Source organism: Pezoporus wallicus, unplaced genomic scaffold (assembly GCF_028554395.1).
Source record: "Pezoporus wallicus isolate ANWC-B61680 ecotype Strahan unplaced genomic scaffold, APGP_CSIRO_Pwel_v1 contig_5785, whole genome shotgun sequence".
NCBI classification, from domain to species: domain Eukaryota; kingdom Metazoa; phylum Chordata; class Aves; order Psittaciformes; family Psittacidae; genus Pezoporus; species Pezoporus wallicus.
Window position 1 is genome coordinate 6,318,556 of NW_026641150.1, and position 23,576 is coordinate 6,342,131.

Genomic DNA, 23,576 nt, shown 5'->3' on the forward strand with positions numbered 1-23,576 from the left:
ATTACATCGGGGTCAAAATGAGAAAAAAAACAAAACCATGTAATTGATGAGAGGCAAAGTGTTACAAGTACAGCTAAAGATTTTGCATCTTTAGAATCTCTGATTTACAGTGTTACTCAGTTAAAAGGCTAGCTGTGTACCATCAAAGAGATTCTGTGTTATGCTGTAAAAATACTCACTTGTAATCATGAAAATATACTTGATAAATTACCACATCCTAAAAAAAATACTGTTAGATAAATAAATTAACTGATTTTGTGTTTCTGCTAGGATACCCCAGTTATAAAATGTTAACTTATGAACTACCTTAATGTGTATTTTTCTTGCATCAAAATATGGTATAAGTTAATATATTTTAATTTTCTCTTTGATTTGGCTTGGATTATTCAAATAGTTAATGACCGTGTTTCTGTTCACAAGTAGCAGCTTTTTAAGCATTAAGTTGAGCACTTGATCTGTGAATGTCCTTTATGAGACAATCCTTATCTTTCAAAGAATGAGTTCAAGTGATAAATTATTAAGAAAGAACAGGGAAAAACAATCTGGTTACTCAGTAACTAACTCACATGTTAAGTAGAACAGTTCACTTGATGTGTTGAAGTATTTTTTCACTGTTATACTTTATGAATTGTTGAAATTAAGATTTGTGTGTGTGTATGTTAGGTATAGCCTCCTCTGGTAGGCCAGCAATATAGACATGCAGACTTGAACTTCTAGAATACTTGACACAAGTATTTCTGGTGTTTTAGGTGTGTGAGTTTTTCAGTCTGGATCTGTCTTGCTTGTCTTTGCTGATTGTTTGCATGGGTGTAGGTATAGCAATGTCAAAATCCAGTGGCATGGGAGGCTTAAAACTAATTTTGGTGGGATTCATGAAGACTTAATGATAGTCGTTAGTGCAGCTAAAACTGTTGTCTTTTGGAACAGTCTTCTGATTGATGAACAAAAAGGAGTAAAGTTGTCTGTTCCAGATCCACTATAAACATAGGAAAATTAAGTCCAGTTCCTACAACATGCATTAATCTCTTTGGGTTGGGGGAACTTGTTAGGTAGGTGTTGATTAAGAGCGAATAAAATAGAAACTTTAAGTTGATGCATGTTGAGGCTTTGTCTACTGTTTATGTTACATTTCTCTGGGTAAATATCTTCTTGGTGAGAAGAAACAAAAATCTTTGTAATTTAAGGTGATAGTCCTTGATGACTACTGTGAGTAGTACCAAAGTATATATAAATTAGGGTTCAAGTTTTCTGTTGGTGTATCTTCATACTAGGTAATGTGTCTGTTGCGAGCTCAGCCAAGCCACAGAGCTGTATAATGCACGTGGATATGGATTGCTTCTTTGTGTCTGTGGCTATCCGAAATAGACCAGATCTCAAAGGTCAGTATTTAGTTCTATATGTTGACAGTTTTCTCAGTTAAGCCTTTAAAAATAAAACCAAACTTGCACACTTAACAAAATGAATTTTGGATGTTAATTTTTTTTTTTTTTTTTGCTGGCATCTTTGATAGTCAGACCCTGCAACTTTTGTATTCCTGCTTGCTTTCTCACAATCTAAAAGAAAGTGGAAGAGAGAGCTGGAATTCTCTTTGCTGTCTCCTTTCGTTATCTAAAGTAAGAAGAGAGAAATAAAATTTGCAGTATTCATTCTCTATAATGTTGCACATGTCTTGTTGAGACTTAAATCTACCGTATTAGAAATCAGAAATCAAAATCTTGTGGTACCAAAAGTAGGGTTTGGTCACTTTCTCTTAAAAAAGAGTGGGGTATCCTAATAAATATTCTGAAGTTATGTAAGGCTGGGAATTAACTGATGCATATTTTTCCAAGGAAAATTTGCTTCTCCTTCCCTTTTTTGTCTAAGCTCTCACCTAGAGGGTGAACAAGTCAGTTGGCACTTGGAAGTCTGAGTTGTGTGATTGATCATTCTTAGGGCATATGAAGAGTTAGTGGAGCTCCTTGGCAAGTTTTGTTGGAGTTTTTTATTTGCAAGTGTAATATTGAGAAATGGACGTACTAGTTGTTCTGTGCAAACACTGAACTTCAGTGATGCACAAGTCTGAAGATTTGGTGCAGGAGTGACCATCTGCCACCCAGAATATTGTAGATCTTGGGAAGGAGTAAGCTGTATATACAGTTCCTCTATTGTGTTCTGCCCAAAGGCAGGAGCAACTGTATCAGAGAGACGCCTGTTATGTTTGAGTCTTTGAAACTATTTCCTGCCAAGTTTAAAATTCCGTTATTGGAATATAAAGAACCTAGCACCTTTCTGTGTTTTTTCTGTTCCACAGAAAACTTTCTGTGCATAAATCTTCCAGAAATTTCAGTGCATAAATCAGCTTCCTGTAGAAAAACGAGGGAGGTGTTGATACTACTAAAAAGTCAAGAGTTTACCAAATGTTTGGTTTTGTACAATGAATGAAACAAATAGAACTGAGTACATTGATATGTCTATACCCTTCTAGTTTACTTAAGCTAATAAACGTGAGCAATATTTAAAATCATTGGTGTTTGATGTGTCTTAAACTAATGAATCATTAGGACATCGGTGAAGTTTCACAGCTTCCATTTTTACTTGTTATTAAAGATAAACTGTTATAGCTATATTTCCACTCTTTATAAGCTTTTCTTCTTTACAGGTGACTGCAATTAAGACAGCAAATTCATAGTCACAATGCAGTCACTTTCATAGCTGTTTCCTCCTTAATGCTGTGAAGAGTGTATAAGCTTTGAAGAAGTTATAAAAAAAATGAAGCAGACATCTTTATGATCTGATTCTAGCTGTGCTATTATTAAAATGTAAGATGCTATACTATGTTGACTTATAAGTACATGCATTTCTTCTCTGCAGGAAAACCAGTAGCTGTTACTAGTAATAAAGGTGCAGGAAAGGCAGCACTGCGCCCTGGTGCAAACCCCCATCTTGAACAGCAATATTACCAGAATAAGCTAATGAATGGCAAAGCAGGTACAGATAAGTCTGTTTGTTTGTTTGTCTGTATGTTCTTTTGTTATTGAAGACTTTTTCCTTAAAGTCATTAATAAAGTGCACAGTGGATAATTTTTTTTTCACAAGGGATTTCATAAAAAAGTATCTTTGGACAAGGTTCTCTGTGGCCTCAATAATGACCTGCCACTGCAACAACTTCTTAGTTAACTTTTCTAAGAATGGGTTAATTATTTTGAAGTAATTTTAGGTTTTACTCACTTTCATTGAGGTTGAGTATAAGATAGCATGTTAAGTAATTATTTAAAGAATAAATACAGGTTGTCTGGAAATCACTTTATGTCTGTTGTAGAGAAGAGGTGCCAAATAAATTTCAAAAGGTTACTAATTTTTTTTTTCTATAAGAGTAGAGCTGATAGCATGTGGCCAGTGACAATTTTCTTTTGTTTTTGAATTGCACGAGTACAATATCTGTATACAGTGAGTTAATTTGGGTGATCCTTAAATCATTTTAAGTTTCTGGAAAGTCTGTGCAACTTCCATGAGCTCTGTCTCACCAGTAATTTCTTTCCACAACACCAGGGCATCTGTTGTAGTTTGAGAATTCTTTACTTGCCTGCAGTAATTTAGAAATTCATTACTTTCCATAAGCAGTAGTATACTAATGTAAACAAAACAGTTTTATTAACGTTTGATTATTATTATACTGATTGATTGAACTGTATTTAGTATGGGAAAGTATACTGCTAGACATTGGCAACTAGTTGCTCTTTTTTTCTCCAACAGTCTCTATAATCAGCTTGAAACTTTGTTTTTACATGAAGGTTGGTAAAAAGTGCAGACACAAGGGGTAAAGTTGAAACTCAACTTTCAAATCTAAACTGAAATTAAATAGCGGCTGCCCTTGTATATGGACTTTTAACCAACCAGGGTATTAAGGAAGTGATACCATTTTATTTGTCTTTTGCTGTAGTTTAAGACCACTTCAGAACTGAGATAGATTATATGTTTGTGGAACCCGCTGGCCTTTAACTTTTTAGGGACGTTTCAGGATGCTTCAGACTTAGTTTCTGCTGTGTTGTTTGCAGTGCCATATATGAATGCGTTACAGAGATAGCTGTGGCTTTTATAGAGTTGGATTTTCTGTAATGGAGCTCTTGTATTCAGCTTTATGCAGTGACTTTTATTGGGACCTTACACTGGATAAGGGTGTGACTTAATACAAGCAAGTGATGTTTGGAGAGTGAGTCAGTTAAATAATAGAAGTTTTAGCTAATGTCCAGCATGTTCTTTGTGATTCACAAATTCAATAGGATCTCTTCTACTGTATTTATTGCTTAAGGGTAGAGCAGATTTCAGCTTTGTATAATAAACTCAGTTTCTTACTGCAGCTGCTTTTTCTGGATATCCACACACTCGTTTCTTTAACTTCATCCAGCCTCCCTGGCTTGCACACAGACAGGCAGCTAGTTCATTCTTTCTTGATACTTAGTCTTATTGTGCAACCAAATTTTTTGATGAAAGGATTTTTTTCCTAACACTTTTTATAGTCTCTCTTCATTAGCTGCAGCTCATAATGGTTTTTGGCCTCTTTATTAATTTTTACCTCCATGTACAGTAGTTTTATCAACAAAAAATACCTGTTGTTTCTGCTTGCATTCTCTCAAGTACATGGCTTGTCTTCCTTTTGGGGAAAATAAACAGTTATGGTCTTAGGTGAACAGGTGGAATTGCGGGTTACAGTTTTCTAGCATCACAGTATCTTAGAAAGTGAAGTGACATACTTCACAGCATGTATTTAACTGTGCCATGCCAGAGGTAAATGTGGTTTAGTACACGCGTGTATCACATGGAAAAGTACTTTTTCTAAAATGTCAAAAACACAGAATGCTAAATTATGCAGTTAAATATACACAATTCTGTCTGGGGACACGTTAAGCAATTGAAATTAAAGGGTAGTTGGGACCAACCTTGTACATGAGCGTATTTTTACATCCATGCTTCAACAGGGAACCCACTTCATTTTTTCGATGCTTCATGCTTTCCAGGCTGTTCTCTGATTTTGCCTTCTCCAGGTCTTGCTTATTAGAAAAAAATGTTCTAAATTAAAAAAACAAACAAAAAAACACCACAACCCAAAACAAACCCAACAACAACAGCAACAAAAAAAAAGGGAAGGGAAAAAAAACCCAAAACAAAAACCCCAAACTCTTATGAATCACTTTTGACCAAATACTGAATTCTGCTGCATCAGCTACTTCTTTTTTTTTTTTTTTTGCAAATTACTTCTTTAGTGATACTGGCTCCTGCCTTTGATCTGCATTGCTAGACAAATATCCAGTGTCAATAGAATCTTGAATCTTTTATGAAATACTTTCTTTTTCTTGTTCAAATTCATCCAAAAATGTATAACTTTTAAATTTAAAAACTTGCTATCATTCTCACCCTAAATCTCCAAGTTGGAGAAGACCTTTCTGGGTAGTAGAAATTACTTCTCTACATACATGCCATCTTTAACATTCATGTTCTAAAGATAGAAGATTAACATACGTTAATCACGATTCATAGTTTGGGGTCTCTTTTCCATGGCCAGGATGCCCAAGATGTGAATGTTTTCTAGGCTTCCTTTCCCTCAACCCTAGTATCTCCCTTTTTTCATTCTAAAGAGCAGCAGATTTTAACCATCATATTAGTCACAGATTTATTCTCAGCGATTTCTTTTTCACAGACTTGGGTCCTGGCCTCTGATTTCTCCATCCGTTGCTCCACATTCACCATGTGCCTGTCTAGTTTCCCAGCTTTTGGTGAGAGGTTCTCTACCTTGCCTTCCATTGAGGACAATGTGTTCTGCATTGCCCTGAATTTCACATGAAGTGACTCCATCAGCTCATGGGGGGATCTGCTCTGCTGCGAAGTGGAAAAAGTCGACGAGTCCAATGAAGATAGACAAGATGACAGCATCATCTCAGGCCAGGGCACAGGAAGGCATGGACTAAATAAATTGTTCTTGTCATTCTTATCTTTATTTGGGGCATAATTTTGCTCTAATTTTCAGTTGCAGACATCTTAGGTAACTTACTGAGCTCATCATACATTAAAACATATAAGACATAAAAAGGTGCACAAATTTAGCAGAAATTCTGAATAAAAGCAGTTTTTCACATGAGTCAGGTTCTACCCCTGCTGTCTCCACTCATTACACCACTTTCTCTGGTCTGATAACTACTCCCATGTGCACATAGCATCATGTTTCCTTTCAGTCAAATTGTCGGTGTGTAAGTTGTTAGTACCATGAAATATAATTAGGCTTTGTGGCACTCTGAAGAAAACTCCCTGATTATTATATTACAAAGGTGTATGGTATTAGATAGAATGCAATAAAGAAAAAGACCTGTAATATACATACTAGTTCATTTTAAGTAAACAGAAGCTTTTTTTCTGTATGATACTTGGGGTTTTTTTGATTCTGACAGGGAGTTTGAAAGGGCATAGTAGTTTTTGCATCTAGACATTTTTTCAGGTGGATCTGTATTTAAGTTACAGGCATGTATCTTTCAAGGTTTACATACTGTGAAAACCCAAATAGAAAATGCTGTGTTTGGTTCCAGTGTTTAGTGTTTGGAGTTCTGTTCTAGTACCTAGTGTGCAGTGGGCCTGGAGGGGCCTTATCTCAGAGCATGCAGTAAAGTTTTATAGAATTAGGGAAAGTCTGTCTCATTTTAAGTCTGGGGTTGCAGTATTTATAATTGTATCATTTTGATCCAAGATAAATTTATGGTGATATTTGAAAGAAGTTGACATATCCTAATAAAAGTATTATTAGGAAGTAACAACAGAAGTTTTGTCAGTTAATATCCTCATAAGAGTGTTAAAGGAAATACAAGTTTCTTGCTAATGTTCTTTAATTTGAGCTAACTAGTATTCTGATTATTTCACTTCTTAAAAACCACTTGGTGGTATCTAGATAATTAGAACAAAGTTTTAATAAGAGGTTGTAAGTATGATAAAAGGTGGTCTTGTATTCTGAATTTAATTTCTCTGTTCTGGTGGTAGGTGTGCTTTTTGCAAAAAGGAACGTAGTTAAGTGTCATCTCGCTCAGCTAAGCAGTTGGTAAATTTTTAGTGTCTTTTATTTGTTTATAGGATATGGTTGTAGCAGTAAGCCTCAAGTGTTTGATCATTTTTATTGTCATTAATGATAAGTGGGATCAGTCTTACTCTGCAGTATGGTATATGCAGTCACCAACAAGGTGCTGTCTAGTAATTTTGAGGAAAATAGAAGCAGGATTTTTCTGTTAATTTAATATTCTCAGTAGCATGTATACTGATTTGCAGAGAGAGATTACCATGGAAAGGGTGTTCTGGTACTTTTTTTCTGGACCATTATATGAATCAATATAGTATTAAGAACCTCTTAGGAGGTAGCAGTATAGAAATTGTATAAAATAAAATGCATAATTCTTATTCTATTCACATCCATTCTGTTGAACTCTTAAGAAAAATAATATTTATAAAAATATTATTTTCCAAGCAGAAATTAGAGTACCTGATAAGCTGGACTCACCAGTCTGGGAGCATCTGGATTCCACTCATGTGAATGGAGCTGACTTCAATCTCACTGTGCTGTCCATGGCTGAAGTAGCTTCTTGTAGTTATGAAGCCAGGTAGGTAAAAATCATGTATCATAAAATGTCAAAAATTAGCAGGTTTTAAGATGGTTTCTTCATATTTATCTAAAAAGGAATTTTTATGTTTTTAAAATTTGTAATTACATATATTGTTAGAATTTAACACAAGGTGTTTCTTGTGGATGCTGCTGCTTTTTAAAGTATTTCATAGCTCTTAACCTAACTTACATATTACTTGAAACAAAGCCTGTTAAAGAAAAACTGGTGCCATTCACTATGTTAATTGTTGATTTCGTCAGGTTATCTTCACTTTTTTTTTTGCGTCAAAATTGCATTCTTTCATGGAATTAAGAGCACTGTTACTGAAGTTTTTAGTTAAAATCAGACAGTAAGTGTGATTACTAAGCTAAAAGCCATTTCTTGCACTGATTATATTGAGCATCCCCCCCCATGAATGCTCAGAGTATGAAATAACTTGTTATAAGCACAGTGTTGGAAATAAAATTTTCTTCCATGATAGATATAATATCCCAGAAATTATTCCTTCATTGGAACATTTCTCAAGCATGCTAGAATAGTCAGGCTTATATTTATATCTCAAAAAATGAGAGTGTATTTAATACAAGAGCAGAATTTTGTTAGCTTGCACAGTGGAATATAAGATCTGGTTACTTTAGTCACTGAGGTATATGCATGGTTTTAATTTGAAGCAGAAGGTAGCAAGTGGTACTTTCTGGAGACTTTGTTCCCAAAGGCAGGGTGTCCATGCTGCATGCCTAAATATTACACAGCTAATTCGGATACTGTATTTGCAGTTATTTTTCTTACCTATTGAGTTGCTAGATTCCTTTTTATTGATAATTCATTTTTGTGGGAAAAGACAAATACTTCATTTGGAAATGCCCTGTAGTTAATTTGTAGAAAAATTGGTGATGTATTAATTTGGTTTCGGGTGGTTTGGTTTTGTGGGGTTTTCTTTCAGACAAGTCGGCATAAAGAATGGAATGTTTTTTGGCCAAGCAAAAAAGTTGTGTCCAAATCTTCAAGCAGTTTCATACGATTTTGATGCATACAAAGAAGTTGCACAGACAGTATATGAAATATTAGCAAGGTAACACATGCTGTTTGTTTACGTGGTCTTTCATGGTAAGATTGTCAAGCATATTTGCCACTGCTGAATGCCATTCAATTTAGTGTTTTCACCTCCATGTTACTCTTCAGCTTCAACAAAGCCATTCCTATTTGAGGTCTTCCTTTTGTAGTATTTTTGTTATTTTGAGCACTGTCTTTCTTCTGCATTCTTTTGCCTTGAATTCACATCCTGACATCTGAGTTCCAAAAGACTCATTGCTAAATTTTTTACTGATTACACTATGCGAAGCAGATCCCTGCTTAGTAGTGAGATTCTTCCAGTAAGGTTTTTTGAGTAACTTAAGAATGGGTTACTGGAGTAACATCTATTGGAAACTACTTTCTGGTTTAAAATGCACTTAAACAAAATTGGAAATTTGTTACTGTATATGAAAAATAAGTATTCAACTCATTCTCTAGCTGTTCCCTTAAAATCATAATGCATGTTGAAATTAGTCCTACATTAGTAATGTTACTGTAATTTGTTGGTTTAGCGTTTTTAGTATGTGATGTGTGATACAAAATAAGCAGGGTAATACCACCACAAAAGGAAGACTTTATTTGCTACATATTTGTTTTAACAGATGGTGAGCTGTTGCTGGTGTTTCACCTCCTTTACTTTGTGTTGATAGCTATACTCATAACATCGAAGCAGTCAGTTGTGATGAAGCACTAGTAGATATCACTGAAATCCTTTCAGAGACCAGATTGACTCCTGATGAACTTGCAAATGCTATCCGCACCGAAATCAAAGCCCAAACTAAATGCACTGCTTCTGTTGGGATGGGCAAGTACCTTATTTCATTTTGTTTACAAGCAGTACCTGCTATTATTAGGTCTATCAAAGATATGCAAGATTGCTAAAACTCTTAAGTGTTTGCGTGATAGGGAATCTATTGCCATTGCATTAAATTAGTGTAAATAAAAATGCGAGAAAAATCTTCATAAGTAGAAAGTTTTAAGCAAAAAAATTACAAAATTGTACATCTTTGTTATTTGAACAGTATGCTAAAATGACATCAGTATGATATTCTTACATTCATTTTTATGAAAGGCTACTCTATTTTTTCAATAAATGGGAAAACATTTATAGAATTTATAAAATGAGCACAGTCTGTTCCTTATCAAAGATAGCAGTAAGAGCTTAACCATGGCATGATTTAGCATAATTATTAGAAGATACTGAAAGCAACGGTTTGTGTGATTTGTAGTAGGCATTGTATACAAAATCACACATCTGAAAAGACTTCCTTGATTTCTTTTCACCTGGCCCCTTCCTTTCTCCTTTGCTTTTTGGCCCCAATTAATACTAGAGTTGAATATCTGTAAAAAATATGCTGAGTGTATATGTGTATAAAATCCACTTGTGAGACAAGGTCAGTACTGTAGGCAGAATTCTTTATTTCTTATATCATAGTAGAGAGACTGTAATTCCCTGTTTGTATTTTGTTTTGACTTGAAGCACATTTGTGATCTCTTTCATGTGCTTATTTCTACAGAAAGAGCAAAATCAATTTTTAAAGCATTATTTTGTAATCTGTTATCATAGTTCTCTTACCAATTGAAAGAGACATTTTTTACTTTTTTTTTTTTCCTAATAATCAGTATTTGTGAGATATTGGAAAATAATTTTGGTATCCATTCTAGAAGTTCATATGGTAGGTATATGACAAGGACTTTGTCTCTTCATTTGTAATTAATTTTTAGTAAATAAGTCAGAGGCAAACAATTGTAGTTTTATTATTACATGAATGTAGAGACCTTATTTCAAAAACAGGTTCTGCCTGAAGCATACATTTTGTGTGATTTGTATGTTGCCCACTGTGAAAGTTGTATCAGTATAATAAGATGTAAATTTTAATAGATACTGTTACACTGTTGAGATCTCCTCTCAACACTGTTGGCTGATCAGAGATAAATTGAAGAAAGATACGCTTATGCCAGTTGAATAAATGTAACATTTTTACCCTTTAGATTTTAGGGGCTAAACTAAACCGATTTAAACAATGCTGGTAAAAGATTAAACACACATTTGTTAAGTGAGGTATTAATTTTTTCATACTTAATAAAGTATGTGGCAATAAAGTAATTGTGTTGTTGCAATAATACATTGCAGAAGGTAAATCACTGAGATTGCGTGATAGGAGAGGCTATATTGATACACTTGATAGATAAGAGGGTCAGAAATCTTCAGTACTCTATAGACAAAACACATTCTCACAGTTAAATAGGAAATTGAATGAAGAATCTGTCATTAATTGTTTCATCAGTTTAATCCCTCAGGAGAAACAGTGCATGTAAAACTCTGTTACTGCTCTTATTAACTAAAATTTTAGAACAGACAGAAAGAATGTGAGCATAGGTGAGAGGAGAAGAGGAATAGTAACACACAGTGCTGTGAGTTGTGAATCTCCTTTTATTAGTTTGCTCTATCATTGGATGGGATGTTTGAGTGGCAATAATGAACGTGTTTGGGTACCATTCCAGAGATCTTATTGGCTGAGCATGAATAAGCATATGAATAGGGAAATAAAAAATGCTGACTAGGTTCCCACCACACTTTTAAGAGTGCATATAATACTTTACCAAAGTCATTGGAAATTTTTTAGTGAATACTCAGGCCCAAATATTAGCTAAATTCCAGAATTTCACATATAATATAGTGGATAGAATTGTCACCTGTTACTTACATTGACCACAGTGGTCTGTTCTGCAGTGTTAAAATATTACCCTTCTATATTTTTTAGCCATTTGCACTTAACTCTTTATCTGTACCTCTACGTGTGTAGAACATACCCAAGACAAATAAATTCAGTGTTCTTAGTGAAGCGTCCAGTACTTACTTATTGGTTGTTTTGGGATTTTTTGGTGGATTTTTTTGTTTAGTTGGTTTTAACTTGCTGTAATAACAAATGTTGCTAGCAGCTCATGAATATATTTCATTAAATTCTTTGCCGAAGATAAGGAATTTGACTCACTTTCTGCATATTTTCCTTGATTACAGAACTGTGGCATTCTACTTGAGAGGACAGAAGTTACCACAGACATACTTTAATTTATTGTTTTTACAGGTTCTAATATTCTGCTGGCCAGAATGGCAACTCGTAAAGCAAAGCCAGATGGACAGTATCACTTAAAACCTGAAGAAGTGGATGATTTTATCAGAGGGCAACTTGTTACCAGTCTTCCAGGTACTCCTTTCTTTTAGAGGACACTTTGGCTCTTGAAATTAAAATAGTTTCAGTTACAAATCTGTGTTCTGAGATTAGATGCTATTCCATGGTTACGATTGAGAGACAAAAAGGTATACTGACTTCTTAAAAATTCTCTACTTTCTGGAAAGAATGTGTCCTTTTTGTGTCTTTGAGAAGCATCTCTTTTAGTAAAGAATTTTATGGATTCACACAACATGATCTACAGAAGAGAATGTTATGCAGCCTTATAATCTTTAGAAAAATTGAGATGAGTAATTTCAAGTGAGCGCGAGCTTGCTGTATCATAATGAATGTAATCGAATGGGTAACATCAGGTACTTATGACTCTGAGAGACAGTTTGCTTAGAAATGAGAACTAGCCCAAGAGGGTATTCTTTCTAAAAAGGAGTATATGAACTCACGAGTTGGAAAAAATAGCAGAGATGCCATAATGAAACGGTGTATGAAGAGGGAAAAAGCACAGAGAGGAGTTTATTTATTCTCTGCTGTGTCTAAGAAACTGATTTTGAAGAGAATGAGAAGAAAAAATAAGAAAATTTGGAAGAGGAAGAATGTTACAGAACTAGAGAAGTGCTTCTGCTTGCAACATGAGCTGTGTTAGAATGGCTGATAAACAGAGAGGAAGGTGTGAAGTAAGGCAGCTGTGGTAGTATTACCAGTGTTACGCTTTTCATGCAGCTGTAGACAGGTTTTGGTTTTGGTAGACTTAAAATACCCATTGGGCATTTGTTACACAGGTAATTATTGTTTTGTGTGAGGATCTTTTAGTCCATGATATACTGCAAACTGTGAAAGAATGTGTTGATTCTTTTAAAGAACCGCAGCAAGTTTGTCAAATTCCAACTTTTTTGCCTAGGTTTTTGAAGAAATGATTGTGACAACGATCATGATTTATAATTTAGCAAGTATGACAGTACTACTAATTTTATTAACTGCAGTTTCAGCCAAATTTTACTAAGAAGTCCTACTGACATTGTGTTTCCGCAAGTGTTGTTAAAAATGACAGCTTGACAGAGGAAAGCAATCCAAATGAGTACAATCCTTTGAGGGATGGGCAGGCAAAATTCAAGTGTTGTATGTTTTGTGGGTAGTTCCCAGTCATGTGCATAACCAGAGTACATGTTTTCTGTTCTGTGTTCCTTGGTCAGATAGGAATCACAGAATCATAGAATAGTTAGGGTTGGAAAGGACCTTAAGATCATCTAGTTCCAACCCACCTGCCATGGGCAGGGACACCTCCCACTAAACCATGTCACCCAAGGCTCTGTCCAGCCTGGCCTTGAACACCGCTAGGGATGGAGCATTCACAACCTCCCTGGGCAACCTATTCCAGTGCCTCACCACCCTTACAGTAAAGAACTTCTTCTTTATATCCAATCTAAACTTCTCCTGTTTAAGTTTTAACCCATTACCCCTTGTCCTGTCACTACAGTCCCTAATGAATAGTCCATCCCCAGCATCCCTATAGTCCCCTTCAGATACTGGAAGGCTGCTATGAGGTCTCCATGCAGCCTTCTCTTCTCCAGGCTGAACAGCCCCAACTTTCTCAGCCTGTCTTCATACGGGAGGTGCTCCAGTTCCCTGATCATCCTTGTGGCCCTCCTCTGGACTTGTTCCAACAGTTCCATGTCCTTTTTATGTTGAGGACACCAGAACTCCACACAGTACTCCAGGTGGGGTCTCACGAGAGCAGAGTAGAGGGGCAGGATCACCTCCTTTGACCTGCTGGTCACGCTCCTTTTGATGCAGCCTAGGATACAGTTGGCTTTCTGAGCTGCGAGCGCACACTGAAGCTGGCTCATGTTCATTTTCTCATCAACCAACACCCCCAAGTCCTTCTCCTCAGGGCTGCTCTGAATCTCTTCTCTGCCCAACCTGTAGCTGTGCCTGGGATTGCTCTGACCCAGGTATAGGACCTTGCACTTGGCATGGTTAAACTTCATGAGGTTGCCATCAGCCCACCTCACAAGCGTGTCGAGGTCCCTCTGGATGGCATTCCTTCCCTTCAGGGTATCAACCGAACCACACAGCTTGATGTCATCGGCAAACTTGCTGAGGGCGCACTCAATCCCACTGTCCATGTCAGCAATGAAGGTGTTAAACAAGACCGGTCCCAACACCGATCCCTGAGGGACACCACGCATTACTGGTCTCCAGCCAGACACTGAGCCATTGACGAGAACTCTCTGCATGCAGCCATCCAGCCAGTTCTTTATCCCCCGAGTGGTCCATCCATCAAATTGATGTCTCTCCAATTTAGAGACAAGGATGTTGTGTGGGACAGTGTCGAACGCTTTACACAGGTCCAGGTAGATGACATCAACTGCTCTACCCCTGTCCATCAGTTCTGTAGTCCCATCATAGAAGGCCACCAAATTGGTCAGGCAGGATTTCCCCTTAGTGAAGCCATGCTGGCTGTCACCAAGCACCTTGTTGATTTTCATGTGCCTTAGCATGCCATTCAGGAGAATCTGCTCCAAGATTTTGCCAGGCACAGAGGTGAGACTGACTGGTCTGTAACTCCCCGGGTCATCCATTTTCCCCTTCTTGGAAATGGGGGTTATATTACCCTTTTTTCCAGTCATTGGGAACATCACCTGACTGCCATGATTTTTCAGATATGATGGCCAGTGGCTTCGCAACTTCATTTGCCAGCTCCTTCAGGACCTGTGGATGGATTTCATCAGGAGACAGAAGGATATTTCAGTGAGGGAAAACTGGGTTGATTGAGTGGGATGCCTGTGGACATAAAGAAGACCAAGGAGAAAGCTGAAGGGAAGGAAAGAAGCGTTTCTGGCCCCCATGTTTTAGTGAGGTTCTCTGAGGCATAGCAGGGTTCACAGATAAGTGGCAGGGAACTGGAACTACTGTTTTGGGAGAATGGTAGACATTCAGGATGTATGGAATGCATCTGTATGAAAGCAGGCTTCATTATATTTTTTTATTGTTCAATGAAAATATTTAAAAGAGCTGTAAGCTAAAGTGTTTCCTGGCTCTAATTCTGTATTGAACTGTTATTTAGTACTTTAGTAGTATAATGTGGCACAGACACAGTACAAAAAGTGCTGAGTAAGCTCTCATTTATGCTTTGTATGTTAGTGATTGGCTGAGCTCAGCCTGCATATGTACATACATATTTAGTTTTCAATGTTTTAAATACTATTTTAATCATAGAATCGTTAGGGTTGGAAAGGACCTTAAGATCATCTAGTTCCAACCCCCCTGCCATGGGCAGGGACACCTTACGCTAAATCATATCAGCCAAGGCCTCGTCCAACCTGGCCTTGAACACTGCCAGGGATGGAGCATTCACAACCTCCCTGGGCAACCCATTACAGTGCCTCACCACCCTAACAGGAAAGAATTTCCTCCTTATATCCAATCTAAACTTCCCCTGTTTAAGTTTTAACCCTTTTTATGTTGAGCACACCAGAACTCCACACAGTACTCCAGGTGGGGTCTCACGAGAGCAGAGTAGAGGGGCAGGGTCACCTCCTTCGACCTGCTGGTCACGCTCCTTTTGATGCAGCCCTGGATACAGTTGGCTTTCTGGACTGCATTAATTTTTTTAAGGGGGAAAAAAAAAGGAGGCAGGAAATTAAAAGATAGACAATAGACGCTGAAATGGAAAAGTGGCAGGAATAGCATACATAGACAGGTGCAGGTTTACCGAAAATTCTATGTATCCCCTTCCTTAGCTGATCACAATTCACAAGCACAGCATCATTTCTCTTTGACATAACTTACAGAAGACATTTTTCCCTCAGAAAATGACTCATATAATACTTTGGTTTGACTTGAGTATTTTGAAGTTTTTGGAATTCACTTGCATATTCACAGTAAAAACATTTTAGTGTTTGTGTCAATAATGCCACTAAGACAAAGAGATTCTGTAAGATAGAAGCTGATTACCTGTGATTTCTAACTTTCAGAGACTTTGGTAGTGTAAACTCATAGGACTAATATTTTTCAGAAGTAACAGGCCACCTCTCCAAAACCCAGACATGTACTTAAGTTTATCGCACTTACATATGTGCTGTTGCCGTGGATACCTACAGTTTCCAGTGCTTAGTAAATCAAAGCACAAGTGACACGGGTATGCTATCACTTCTACCTGAAATATTTTTCTACCTTGGAAGCAGTGGAACAGTATTCAAAATATTTGTTGATTTTCTTCCAGATTAAATCACTTGTATATGGTAGCAAAACATATTACATATTGGATACTCTTCTTGGACTGAGTGTTGTAGTGTCCAGAGCTATATGTTCTGTAATAACCAGTACATTGTCAAGAAGATTTGCAAGCAAGAGTCATTCAACATTTTACCCAGAAATAAAGAAACACACTGCAATATGACATCTTAAACTAGATATATAAAAAATACAGGTGAAGACACCAAAAGTTTCCATTTGGACCATGTTGAGTGAAACTTATTTTTTATAGTATATATTTATTTATTTGGCATAACCTAGTGTAGGTTTAAAAAGGCAGATTTTATTTGTTCAAAACCTGACTGGCTCGGAATTGTATAGAGTTAACAGAAGTAATTGCTTTGTTGTTAGGAGTTGGCAGGGCGATGGAATCTAAGCTGGCTTCTTTGGGAATTAAAACCTGTGGAGATCTGCAGTATGCTTCAATGTCAAAACTGCAAAAAGAGTTTGGTCCAAAAACAGGACAAATGCTCTACAGATTTTGTCGTGGTTTGGATGATCGACCTGTTCGTACAGAAAAAGAAAGAAAATCTGTTTCAGCAGAAATCAACTATGGAATAAGGTTTACACAGGTAAATTCAAACTTGCTTTCTTTTCTGCAGTGACTTCTTTCAGCTTTAGAAGAATCTTCTCATATTCTGATTATTTTCACTTACACTTTGATCTGTTAGAGCACCATCTTAGCCACCAAATAGGAATGAGGAAAATGAAGAAATAGGAGACCAAACGATAAAATGGGAGGAGAGACTACAAAAGTATTGGACTGAAAAGAAGCTTGCACAAAATTAGCTGGCTATTCTGCATTCGTTATACAAGTCTGGTACAGAAAGAGAGAACTGCAGTAGGTTTGTCAGCACCTAGCATTCTCTTTCATTTAAATGCTGATTATTCAAAATTCCAGTGCCTGAAACCAGCACCAGTACAACATTCTCATTGGACTTTTTACAAATATTGGGGGGTGGGGGGAAAGGTTTGTTGTTGAGAAAATTGTATTAAAAAATAACTCAGCTCTTTTTTGAGAACTGAAGCATTTATAGAAATTACAGGAAAAAAAAAGAGAGAGATCTCATGGTGTTGTGTAGTCCAGCCTTTTGCTTTATGCAGGGGAAGCTTTGAGATCAGACCAGTTGCTCAGGGCTTTATCCAGTCTGGTGTGGAAAACCTTCAAGAATGAAGACTGCAAAACTTCTCTAAATAACATCTTCCACTGCTGGACTTTCCTCATGGTCAAAGTATTTTCCTTATAAGCCCTATGCCCTTCATCCTCTAGGTGTGTGCTTAAAGTTAGACTTTCAATTCCATGTTGGGGGTTTCTAAATACATTTGGGGTTTTAAGGCTTATTTCCAAAAGGACTTATTATTTCCTACTTACTTCAACAGTAGGATAGGAATGTACCATCTCACCTAACTTCAGCGACCGACAATATTAATAAAACACTTGATGTTAAATAAGACAATTGCCTGTGAGTCAGCTTGCTCTTTTCAGTTTACACAATCTGGATTGCATTAAGCCTTAATGATTTACCTTCAATATTTGAAAAATAATAATTATCTAAACATGTTGTTTTTCCCCTTCAGCCTAAGGAAGCAGAAGCATTCCTTCTGAGCCTCTCAGAAGAAATCCAGCGTAGGCTTGAAGCTGCTGGCATGAAGGGTAAACGATTGACCCTTAAAATTATGGTCAGAAAGGCTGGGGCACCAGTGGAGCCTGCAAAATACGGAGGTCATGGGATCTGTGATAATATCGCCAGGTAACTATGTCTGGAAAAAAGAATGGTTGGTAGTAGGCATTAGAACACTTCTACAGGATGTTGGGCACCAAAACCTACAGGAAGACAGGACAGAAATTTTAAAGTGCTTGGTACCTTTTTGTGTACATGTCAAACCTTGCACCAAAATCCGAAGTAGAATAGTATTATCAGAAGTCCTCTGTGTTAGGGTTGTACATATGTGGTCTTTCGGGCATTAGCACGGAATGTAAATCCCCCAGTGATAAACATGGCATATTGGGAGGTGGAAGAAGAGACTAAGGTGTCTGTCATAAAGAGAACAATTTTAAGTCATCTTTTGCCTTTGAGTTTATTCAAAGATTAAAATGGGGGAAAAAGAAAATATATGTTTGATATATATGTAGATGTTGAAAAGTTTGTGGGCATAGAAGAAACAATTTGTGGGTTTCAGAGGAAGCAGAAACAGGAAAGAAGGAATCTGACTCTACAAGTGCATTCTTTGTGGTTTGAAATTGCTTTCTTGAGAGGATGTAGTCTTGCGTGTCTGTGGATGCTATTTAAAAATTAAAGTGATTTAGTGATATATTCACAATTAATTACCGTGACTACCCATTTCTCTTGGCAGGGAGGTATTCTTCCTTTTTGACTTCAGTAATATAGTTTAAGGTTGCTTTTAATTTTATAATAGTCTCATGAAATACTGATACAGACTTTTGATCCTGACAGTTGGAGTCAGTTCTCAAAGAAAATACTTGTGCTTGGCAAGAAGGATGTCTGATCAGTACTGTTCTCCAAGTTGAGAATGTGTGGGGAGTAGGGCAGTATTTGCAAAAGACTGAGAGACCACTTTTGATTCTGAAGATTGGAGCTGGCATCAAGACACCTTGGACTGCAGTTGCCCATCTCAGTACAGACAAGTTTGTTTGTGTCGAATCTTTCATGTTGTTGCACCAAGAAGTCTGCAGAGAATTTTTCTGGTCCTAGAAAAGACAGCAAAGATCCAAAGAATTATAGAATCAGCTGGGTCAGAAAAGACCTTTAAGATCATCAAGCCCATCAAGTTACCCTAGGACTGCCAAGTCCATCACTAAACATTGTCACTGAGGTCCTTGTCTAAAGTGGAGCTAAAGAAACGTGAATCTCAGATTCTCAGGGTCAGAGCCTGTGCCCCATGTTTCAGCTGTTCAAGAAGGCCGCTCTTCTTGAGGTGGCCATAAGAAGGTTCATGTCTCTTGACCTTTGCAGTTAAGTTTTTTCATACAGTCATAAGTTCCTCATCAGAAGTACCTTTATTTTCTTGTGGATCATTATCAACATAGTAAAGTCCCTTTCAGTTTGGTCATGCTGCAGCATTCTTGATCTCACTGAGATGCTACCTGTGGTGGATGCCCATCCCTGGTGAAATCGGATAACCCTGTTACTCTGTTTCGGTAGTCAGTTGACAGGTCATTGTCAAAGGAGTAGGACCTTCAGCTTCCACAAGAAGTGTTGTTACTCTTCCCCTTTCTTTATTTCTAATTCTTCTTTGCTTCCTATTGTTCAGCTGGATGGTGTTGACTAAAGTTGTGTTGTTTTTTTTTCTTTTAATCTCAGATCTATATGCTTGCATGCTGAAAGCACAAAAATGATACCTAGGCATAAGAACCATAGAATCATGGAATAGTTAAGGGTTGAAAAGGACCTTAAGATCATCTAGTTCCAACCCCCCTGCCATGGGCAGGGACACCTCCCACTAAACCATGTCACCCAAGGCTCTGTCCAACCTGGCCTTAAACACCACCAGGGATGGAGCATTCACAACTTCCCTGGGCAACCCATCCCAGTGCCTCACCACCCTTACAGTAAAGAACTTCTTATATCCAATCTAAACTTCCCCTGTTTAAGTTTTAGCCCATTACCCCATGTCCTATCACTACAGTCCCTAGACATGAGGTAGTTATATACTGTTTAAATATACAAGGTTGTCTGAGAACCTTCTAAATGGACTTCTATTCTTCAGGCAGACACTTCTGTATGAAAGCCATTGTTCCTTAGATAAAGGGGTGATGCTGTTGTGTGAGGGTGCATTTGGCATCTTCAAAGATAGGTCTTTTCTACTTTCCCATCCACCTCATGTTGTTGTAACAGATGAGTCCCTCCTGAACTGAAGGGTCATTTGCTCAGGGTTGCTGGTGACTGAAGAGGTAGGGGTGTTCTTTCAGTGGGTTACAGATCAACAGTAGAATTTGCAGGCATAGGGTCTGCCTCATACTTTTGAGCTTGTGACATACAATCTAGCTGTGCTAAAAACTAAAACTACAAAATTCACGTTTTGCTATCAGAAGCTAAACATATTTTGAGGCTTGTATATCAAGAAGAAAATCCATCAACCTATGCTTTTGTCTTCTGGCTATCCTCAGTGCTTTGAGCTGAAGGTTTAACAGTCTAGGAACATACTTTTAGGATTGAGTGTATGTTGAGACAGAGCTTTATTCCTTCTTTATGGAAGGAATTATTAAGTTTGGAACTATTCCCAGACTGCTTTCCCATGAGAGAAATATAAGGAGACACCATTAAAGTGTTTAGTAAGTTGTCAGTATGGCATCCTGTCAAAATACCAAGATGGAACTTCCTCTTGTCCATAGAGCCCACTCCATCAGAATTAACAGCTGCATCAGTTACCTCAGTGAGACAACTTCACACCACTCACATTTGATTAGCCATGAGAAATTCTGTCCTTATCTATCTTAAATATTAGGCCATTAGAGAATCCAGAACTACTAAGCACTACTACTACCATCTTAAGTTTTCAGGTGGCAGTTTGTAAAACCCACAGGTAATTTTGTGAGAGCTGTTGCAGAAAATTGTCCGCAGTGTAAGATGTGTATTTGGAATGTTGTTTAAAGTCACTTGCCATTGATCCAAGTTCTTTGTTATTTGAAATCCACATGCAGATGCCTATATGTGCATCTTCCTCAAAGTTCCTTCTGAAACTCTTTCTTTTAGACCTTTGAGAATTCACAACTGAAGTAATGCTGAGCAAACTTTTTACGAACCCAAGCTTTAGTGAAGAATAGTTCATGAGCGCATTTCTACAAGTACTGTGAAGTGAAACATTTTTGTCTGGCATTTTGTAGGTAGCATGTATGTAAGTACATACTGTATTTGACAGTGCATGGACCACACACTGAGAATGTTCAATTCTTAAGTAATCTGTTTTCTGTAGGACATACTTAGTTCTAATTACCTTTAAAAAGAAACCATGGAACAACAAAAAAAAACAGTGTTCAGTTTCAGTTCAGTATGCCGGGAAATTGCGATCTGTCTTTCTTTGAAGTCCTCTCTTGAATAAATACAGAATTGTTGTAGTCTTTAGGATTTGTGAAAGTTTCCTTTTTAACCATACTTTTTATTCTTTGTAGGACTGTGACCCTAGATCATGCAACAGACAGCGCAAAAGTAATTGGAAAAGAAACTCTAAACATGTTTCACACAATGAAACTGAATATATCAGATATGAGAGGGGTGAGTTAATGGGAAAACTGAAATTAATTCTCTTAATCAGCCTTTTTTGTTGTCTTTTCATAAATTTTCAGTTTCCCAGGGTAGACAATAACCAAACTTAAGCAAAAGTGTAGATAATACAAAGCCTGTGTCAATCAGGCTAATTTCATCCATTGGGATTTTGCAAGAACTGAGTCTAGAAGTGAAACAATATTATCTTTCTCATTTGTAGACTGAAGTGATGGATTTAGTACAGATTCTCCTCAGTAAAACCATTCCTTTCTGGTGCAGATAGCCAGATTTAACACTAATCACTTCCTGGTCAATATTGCTATATTTGTTGGCGTCTAAGAACTCTCATAATAATCACATTGCTTCATGATCCTGTTGACAGCAATCTTGTATCTCAGAGAAGTCAAGATGGTATTATCTTTGTGAGTTCTTAGTTTTGGATCGTAGTGGTTAATCCTGGGACTTGTTTGGGATGGTTTTAGTGGCTGTTTATGTGTATTTCAACATATTTTATTTCTCTCCCCCACCCACAACAGGCAGCCGATTTCAGAGAAGGCAAATTTATTAGGAAAGAATTACAGATTTTATGTTATTTTTTTAAACTTTATAAAATGAATGTATTTATGGTTTGGATTTAGGTTGGAATTCAAGTACAGCAGTTGGTTCCCATCAGTAAAGCCACTTCAGCTCACTCAGCAGTACAATCTGGACATTTACCTGGTGGATCACATTCAGTTATTGATCTTTTTCATGTTCAGAAACCAAAAAAGTGTTCAGAAGAAGAACGTAAGGAAGGTCAGTAAGCTTTGTACATGTGTGATAACAATCAGTTCTGAAGGGCTCCAACATAGATTACGTTTTGGAGTACTTAGTACAATAGCAGTGTTGTTTAACATTATTTATTTATTTAACATAAACTCTTAGCAGGTTTAGCTGCTACAAATAAAAATGCTACAAATAAAAGTTTACATAGGATTATTCTGACCTTTTTAAAAGTTAATAGTAACAAAGGATACTTTGAAATGGAAAGTGGTATAATTATGCTAAAAATTGTATTAACTTTAGCAAATAAAACTGGAAATTAACTTTATTGTATCTTGAATCTTCAGAGTATTTTTAACTTATATGATAATTCTGTAATTTGTTTTCATATGTATAGTATTTGTGGCTGCTATGGACCTTGAAATATCTTCTGATTCAAGAACTTGCACTTTCCTTCCATCTCGTGGTAGTCATCTTCCACCTGGTCTCAATTCTAATGTTAACAATGCTGAGTCTGCTGTCAAATCGAATGGCGTACATTCTCCTATCAGCGTAAAATCCAGGCTTAATTTGAGTATTGAGGTTCCATCTGCTTCCCAGGTAAAATACAAGGGTATAAAGCATCTGCAATACATTGTAATAACTTGGGATTGTCTGTCTTGGGTAGAACAAAAAAAAGGCTACACTGCATTTTTATTTTTATTTTTTTAACTAAAAAGAGCTCTAGTAGAGTACAGTGCACAATAAGCTGTTACTTATGCTAAACTATCTTGCCTTAATAAAACAATTTTTTTAAAAGCAGTCATTTATAGGCTAACCCACAAAAGATTGTATTTATGCAAAGGAAAGAAATTTAATTTTCCAGAATCTTTTTTCCTCTCCATCACTTGCCAAAGGATTGCAGTGGAGCAGGAACGGAAAAGATGCCAGGGCTGAAATACTAAAAACCATTATGTTCCACCTTTCACAACCAACTACCAGAGCCTCATTACAAAAAATGCAGAGTAAACTGGGAAAACTTCTGTTAGACAAGTTAGACGCATGCAATAGTTCATGTTCAGTGTTTCTATGATAATGATAGGATGCAGATTTGTAAATTCCTTTGTCTTATGTTAGCTCTTTAAAATTATTTCTGATTAGCTTAATCACCGATGAGTGGCTCAAGAAGAATTAGCTCAAGTACTTTGTGTCATTTTCATGAAGACTGAATTTTTTTAATGTTTTCTGTCTTCATGGCAGCAACATTCTTTGCCACAGATGCCAATAAATGATAATCAGTAAGTCTTCTCTACATGAATTCTTAAAGTTATGTACTCTATACCAGTCTATAAATTACACTATAAATCTGTCTTCCAGATGTCAAACTTGGGTTACAGATTTAGTTACTTATCTTCCTATGTTTTTTCTCATGTTCTCCAAATAAGATCAACGCTCAGATGCACACTTAACATTTGTAC

General features: G+C 36.8%; 1 protein-coding gene across 10 annotated transcripts in view; it reads left to right on the forward strand.

Annotated features, from left to right (window-relative positions):
- REV1 (REV1 DNA directed polymerase) overlaps positions 1 to 23,576 on the forward strand; it is a 65,501-nt gene that overhangs the window by 31,824 nt on the left and 10,101 nt on the right. For 4 of the 10 annotated variants that reach the window (XM_057422401.1, XM_057422403.1, XM_057422402.1 and 1 more), the window contains 11 exons: positions 1,272 to 1,379; positions 2,851 to 2,967; positions 7,478 to 7,610; positions 8,557 to 8,685; positions 9,338 to 9,492; positions 11,777 to 11,896; positions 16,484 to 16,704; positions 17,711 to 17,883; positions 21,264 to 21,366; positions 21,996 to 22,152; positions 22,517 to 22,719. In XM_057422401.1, the coding sequence (XP_057278384.1) occupies positions 1,272 to 1,379; positions 2,851 to 2,967; positions 7,478 to 7,610; positions 8,557 to 8,685; positions 9,338 to 9,492; positions 11,777 to 11,896; positions 16,484 to 16,704; positions 17,711 to 17,883; positions 21,264 to 21,366; positions 21,996 to 22,152; positions 22,517 to 22,719 (1,619 nt within the window). Of the gene's footprint in view, positions 1 to 1,271; positions 1,380 to 2,850; positions 2,968 to 5,689; positions 6,017 to 7,477; positions 7,611 to 8,556; positions 8,686 to 9,337; positions 9,493 to 11,776; positions 11,897 to 16,483; positions 16,705 to 17,710; positions 17,884 to 21,263; positions 21,367 to 21,995; positions 22,153 to 22,516; positions 22,720 to 23,576 lie in introns of those variants that run through there. The other 6 variants (XM_057422404.1, XM_057422405.1, XM_057422406.1 and 3 more) reach the window with 6 other exon arrangements.